Source organism: Elephas maximus, chromosome 3 (genome assembly GCF_024166365.1).
Source record: "Elephas maximus indicus isolate mEleMax1 chromosome 3, mEleMax1 primary haplotype, whole genome shotgun sequence".
Classification (NCBI taxonomy): Eukaryota; Metazoa; Chordata; class Mammalia; order Proboscidea; family Elephantidae; genus Elephas; species Elephas maximus.
Window position 1 is genome coordinate 65,236,991 of NC_064821.1, and position 6,876 is coordinate 65,243,866.

General features: G+C 36.5%; 1 protein-coding gene across 1 annotated transcript in view; it reads left to right on the forward strand.

Moving 5' to 3' along the window:
* The window catches only part of CLIC4 (chloride intracellular channel 4), an 89,100-nt gene extending 82,491 nt beyond the window's left edge, over positions 1-6,609 (forward strand). Inside the window, exons 5-6 of the mRNA XM_049878295.1 lie at positions 3,291-3,472; positions 4,421-6,609. Coding sequence (XP_049734252.1) covers positions 3,291-3,472; positions 4,421-4,585 — 347 coding nt within the window. The 3' untranslated portion in view covers positions 4,586-6,609. The remainder of the gene's footprint in view (positions 1-3,290; positions 3,473-4,420) is intronic.
* Positions 6,610-6,876: the final 267 nt, after the last annotated feature.

Consider the following 6,876-nt stretch of genomic DNA (forward strand, 5'->3'; position numbering starts at 1 on the left):
ATTAAATAACTGGGTAATATAGCTTAACCAGTTGATACATAAAACTACTACAAAAGTTTTTTTCTCTCTGTAGAAATATACAATGCCTACCTTCTCAGCTGCCCATAAAGATATAACCATCAACTACAAAATTTTCCACTCATCTTACTTTAAAACTGAGTGTCCATTCTACATTTTCACCTATTTTCCTTTTGATCCTTCTTCATATATTTCAGAAATCCAAAATTCGTATACTTAGTTATGGGCCTTTTAAGTCTGGGCCAGCTGTTGACTAAGTGCCCAGAATGTACTTCAGTAGTGCCAGGAATTGTAGGGGATTCAAAAGAAGCACAAGACACAGATTTTACCTTCAAAGAATGTATAATGAAGTTGCGGAAGCAAGAATAGTGCATTAACTTAATAACAGGCATTAGAAGGGAGAAGTTCATGATTTGGTAGACTATAAGTTTAGTATAAACTAGCCCTGAGTTTAAAAAATTAATACCTTTAGAAGTCTAATAGTAATGGTAGGTACTCATATCAAGGACTGAACATAATTAATACATTTTAAAAGTATGTTTCAAAATAGAATATATTCAGTTATCAGATACTGACTTTAAAATAACTTTAAAATATTCAAAAACTAAAAGACAATGGAGAATTTCAGCAAAGAACTGGAAATTATAAAAGAAAATGGAAGTTCTAGAATGAAAAAATATATCTGACATTAAAGAACTTGATAGATGAATTTAAGATTAAACATTGATGAAGAAAGAATTAGTGAAATGAAAGGTCTGAAGAAAATATCTAAATGGAAGCACAGAAAGACAAAAGGACAAAAAAATATAGGAAATAATGTGACAAATACGGGCACAGTGGAAAAGGGCTTGTTACCGAAATTTTGCAAGTTAGAGCTGCCTGCTGCAAACAGCCAGTTCTTGAGACGGGTGAGGTGGGTAGCAAGAGCTTTGTTATATACTGATATATAGGAGACAGAGGAGAATAATCTCCTCCTAAACCTGCTTCTCTGAACTGTAGGCGAGCTTGAGGTTTTATAGGAAAGGGGACATGGGTTTTAGGAACTTGTGGAATGTCTGTTCTCCTTCTGTGTGGTCACGGTGGTCATGTCTGAGACATGTTGACCTTTTTCTGTCATTATCTCATCACCCCAAGGGGTGACTGGCACCATCCTGGTTCGTGATCACAAGATGGGTGCATCGTCCTGTCTAATGGACTTAGATCAATATCACTTGTTTTTCCAAAGTCTTAAGAGGAACATTGTTTAATTTTTAACTTTTAGAGGAACTAAACAGCAAAATCATACTTGGAGATAGAGACAGGCTAGGGGAGGAAAAATGGTGCAGGTTTTGTTCAAGATACGGCTAAGCAGCCTGTTCCAGGCTGACATATATGTAATTAGAATGTTAGGAAGAGAGTAGAAGCTATATTTAAGGAGGTAATTGCCAAGAATTTCCCAAAATTGACATAAGATAACAAGCAATAGAGTCTAGCATTACGAAACCCAAGAAGGCCCAGTATGAAGAAAACTATACCTATATACATCCTAGTTAAATTGCTGAAAGCTAGAGACAAGATCTAAAAAATGACAGCTCAGTAAGATTGAGCATTGATTCTCAACAGAAACAATGGAATTCAGAAGACAATGGTATGAGAACGTCAAAGAGCTAAAAAAATATATGAATTAGAATTCTATAAGCAGTGAAATATTCTTCAGAAGTGAAAGCTAAGCAGAAACTTTCACTCCCATGGCTTCAGTTTTCATTTATGTTTTAAGGACTTCCAAAAATGTTGTTCTAGCCTCAGTCTCGTTCCAGCCCCTGACACCTAGCTGTCTATTGGATGCATCTGCTCAAATGTCTTACAGACACCTCAGACTCAACATGTATTGAAGACCTCTCCATATTCCCTAAATGTGCGTCTCCTCTAGGGTTCCAGCATTCACCCTGGGAGCAGTTTGTTGATCAGCTTCTCTGTAGTTCTCCTGCTGTCCTAAAATGTAAACTCTCTGTGACTAGGGACCTTTAATGTTTTGTTTAATAGTGAATTTAACAATGCTTAGAGCAATACTTGGCACGTAGTAGGGGTTCAATTTTTATTTTGTTGAACACATCCATCTCCATTTTTCCATATTCCCTTTGGTTTCCAAGCTCTGTTGGTTTTGGTCTAAAATCCATTCAGTCCTTTTTCTGCCTCCAGCCCCTTACCTAGCCAAGTCTGCCATCTATTTCCTGGACTGCCATAAAGGGACCAAGGGATGAATGGGTGGGAACAATTTGAAAGAAGTAGTATTGGCTTGTAAGACATATTTAAGTTGCTGGTGAAATATCCAGTGTGCAACATCTGAAACTTTGCCTTTTTCCTTAAAGGTCCCAACAGTGACACTTTATTCAAACTTGTAACTATATAGATTGTCACCTCATGGATTTCACTTTTTTTATGGCCAAGTACTGTAATTATCAGTTTAAGTTACTTTATTCTGGAGGTGGGAGTGAAGGTGGGTTGGGAATGTAAAGAATAAAAAGGGAGAATAGAGGACCTATCTGTTGTTATTACGTATCGGTCATTCTTTTCTAGTAACATTCCCAGTTCCCCTGTGCTAAGGGTCACTAACATTGACTTTCCAGATACACAGTGGTGGCTCTGTCCCACTTCACTCTGAATTGTAACAATCATAACATCTTAGTCTCTTTGGATTAGTCTCTGAACCGCTCTCATCTGACCCCTGTGTTTTTCCCGTGCTGGTCTGGGCTTCTTATTTTTAAGATAGTGTAAAAACTCCAAAAAGAAACGCTTTGACTTAAAAGTTTTCTGCTTAGACTGTTTATATTGGAGTTTCTTAATACATTTCTTGGTACTAAATCTAATAGTCTTGGTGGAGCAAGATTTAGAATTGAGGGCAAGAATCTCTGACTCTGCAAGATTTTCTTCCCCTAGATTTAATAGGTTTGCTTCTTTTCATCCATTTTTCCAGTTTAAACATTACCTGTTTTAGGCCATATGTGTTCGTGGTGAGACATTTAGCTATGAGCCAGTTTTTACAGATGCCACTACCTGAAACTGTCCTGCTTCTGTGTTTACCTGAATAAACTTGTCTGTCTCATTCCCTGTTCCTCCACCTTTACCCCCCAGTGTCAATAAACTTCAGGAGAACAGAAACCTTTATCTGTAGTGTTTTATAGTGCCTAGTGTCAGAGCAAACATGAGATAAACAGCTTTGGATGAAAAAGCAATGCTTTTACTTTGAGGTTTTGATAGTTCCCTTCTTAACAGCACTCCGGTCTTTGTTTCAGCGTTAGAAAGGGGTCTCTTGAAAACGCTGCAGAAACTGGATGAATATCTGAATTCTCCCCTCCCTGATGAAATTGATGAGAATAGTATGGAGGACATTAAATTTTCTACACGTAAATTTCTGGATGGCAATGAAATGACATTAGCCGATTGCAACCTGCTGCCCAAACTGCACATTGTCAAGGTAGGCCTGTTGGATGTGGTTTCAAATTGCCATTAGACCCAATAGTCTTTTTACTAAGATAGCACTTCATTTGTGCTTAAAACTTTTCTGATGGTCTGATACTTGTTGTTGTTAGGTGCCATCGAGCCAGTTTAGGCTCATAGCAACCCAATGTGACACAGTAGAACTGCCCCATAGGATTTTCTTGGCTGTAATTTTTATGGAAGCAGATTGCCAGGCCTTTCTCCTGTGGAAACGCTGGGTGTGTTTGAACCACCAACCTTTCAGTTAGGCTAGCACTTAACTGTTTGTGCCACCAGGGCTCCTTATGGTATTTGACTAAGAACTTAATAATGCTTAGACAATAGTTTAAACACCCAAGGGTTAATTAAGTAGAAAATTATGTCTTGTAAATTGAGGTATATGAGAAAGAGGAATTATTTTTTTTCCATGACTGCATAAAAATTCAAAGATGTAATAGATGACTTTGAGTTGGAGTTTATACACTGACTCATATTGTTACATTCTGTTCTGTGATCACTCGGCCTTTTCTATTCAAGGCAAAAAAAATTTATCGAGCATTTATTATGTGAGACACTGTGCTAGGCACAGTGGTAAATAGAATAGCAATAAACACTAGTTGAAAAGTAGAGGTCTACGGTAAGAAAAACAGAAGTCTAAAATAGTATGTGTGTTTTCAAAAGTATTTATCCAGTGATTACACTTGGCTGTCTGCATGTCCAGGAAAGGCATTTGCAATCACTGTCACACTTCTAAACCTCTGGTGTGTCTTGAAGTTCTGGTCATTATTTAAACCTCTAGTTAGAACGAAGATAGCGGGCTTCTTTCCAAATAGAAGCACTTCTTAAAAAGATTTACGGAATTAATAATTTGCTTTAAAATCACAGATAGGTCTGATTTATAAGAAATGGAAAATAATTGTTAACTTTTGATCTCTTTGTTTTTCAGGTGGTGGCCAAAAAATATCGCAACTTTGATATTCCAAAAGAAATGACTGGCATCTGGAGATACTTAACGAATGCTTATAGTAGGGATGAGTTTACCAATACTTGTCCCAGCGATAAGGAGGTTGAAATAGCATACAGTGATGTAGCCAAAAGGCTTACCAAGTAAAGGAGGCTTTACTTAAACTAGTGAGGCTTTCACATCTTGCCCTAACAGAATATGCTTTTCCTAACAGACTGTTCCTCTTCCTGTGACGCAGAAATTTTATTTTGCATGGACATGTAGTTACTCAAGATTAGGATAAAGGGATAGACACGATGGTATAGTAGCTATCTTAAAATACACACTCCTAAGCAGTATTATTTGAAAATTCTCTTGCCCCGCTTACCTTCCCTACCCCTTTCCTCCTCTCCTCTAATTTGGAGGACACTTTGTCACAAACTTTGCAGTTTAGAGGTAGTTTGCCATCTTTTTGGAGCCCTCACTGTATGTCCTTCACTGTGTATAGCTGGCAGGACTTTCAAGGTGCAATGTTTAACTGTTAACATAGCCATGACTTCATCAGTCAGCCCCAAACTGGTGCACAATGCATGGTACAAGGACTATTTATGTATTTTTGGAATTTTATAATATTTAGTAAGAGTATGTGAAAGGATTGCTACTGTATCAGAAATATGCTGTTTCAATTTAGTCTATCCTGGATATGTACTACCACCAGAGAAGAGAGCCTTTTATGAAAAGTCACTACAGATCTTGCTGTTTTCCTTTGTAGAGGGATTTTTATTTTTGCCTAAAGGCATCTATCATTTATATCAATTTTAACATCTGACACTGTATATAAGCTAAAAGCTTGCAAGATCTTGCTCAAGCGTTTTATCCTTCTAAGAGAAGCTGATGGGCACCTGATAACACTCTGTCTAAATCTGTTGTTTGGTATATGTATTTTGCCCAGTGCCATTCATTTGGAACATTATTGCTTTTTTCTGTTTTGTATTAATTGTTAAAGTTCCTTTTAAGGTAAGCATAGACTTCTGCTGCTTGTAGATCTTTTGAACTTCACTACGTAAACTAATATTTAGTTGATTTAGCTATAGCAGTACAATGATTAGTAACGTAAGTATTAACACTTAAAGAAATTAACCTAAGTAATGTAGACCGGGCTTGTCAAAATATCAAGTGAAGTTTTGTTTCTAAAGCATATTTAATGTAGATAGTTAATCTAAAGAGTGCATTAACCATCCTATATTAAATATAAGGTAAAACACAGTTCACCAACTTTCCCATTCCACCCCCATTTAACGTTAGACTTTGGGTAGAGGGTTGTTCACACCTTTTGAACTAAATTGTAGTTGTGATGACTATGTATTTTCTACAGTTTTGCCTAATCTCAATCAACACACTTCTGTGACTTTAATTTTTCTACAGCTATATTGAGGAGTAGCACTCTGCATATTTTTGTTTATTTAAATTAGAAGTCCTAAACCAGGAATTATTTGTGTTCTAACAGGGGAGGACAGACTTGGTGAAAATAAACAAAAGTTTCTATGTATTTATTCATTTTTATTTTTTAATAGATTTTCTAAGTACTACTCCAAAGACTGTGGTTGTGACTGTAATACATTTTTGGTAAATTTTTATACCTAACTTGTTTTAAGAAGTGCTATTTCTCATAGGCTAGTTTTAGAAATTTTAAGTACATTGCTTTAAAATGGCAATGTTTTCCCCCTCTTATATGCTAACATTTAGTAAACTCTGGCTTTTTGATAGCAGCCTGACTTTTATAAGCATACTGCATTTTTTTACCTATCAGTAATTAGCTTGGTATAGAAAGATAAGTTCCACATTTCATCCGTTTGGTTCAGGGAGATTTCTTTGTCTTTCATTTCTTAGAACTCCTTATTGCTGAATTAAAAATTCTGACACTTATCTTTTTGTAATTAAATATTGGACAGTGATTTATCTGGTTTCAGGAAGAAGTGCTGTCAGGTGCATCAAGCAAATTATTGAGAAATTACATTTCACCAGCTTGAGTGGGTGAGAGTGTTATATCTGTACCAGTACAGAGGCAGGAATCATCACTTCACTTACTTTTAAAATAGTGGTAACTTGGCATGCAGATGACATGGTGTGAAAAAGATTCCGGAGAAGGGCTGTGTATTCTTCCTAGTGAATGGTGGACTAAGTGGTACAAAGGGGAGGGCAAATGGAGGAAGCAGCTATGTTCCTCAAAATACAGTGATCAAAAACACATTCTGAAACTCGGCTGTGAAGTTATTTTCACTTTGGATATCTATTCTCTTCATCATTTTTTAAAGTACTTATCCAGTGAGTATACTTGACTGGATGTTCAAGGAAGGCATTGTGCTAATTGTCGTACGTGGCTGGTCTATGTGATTTTGACCAAGGCAGAATTATTTTTATCTGTAGAAAGATAGGTTTTATTACATCATCAGGGAAGA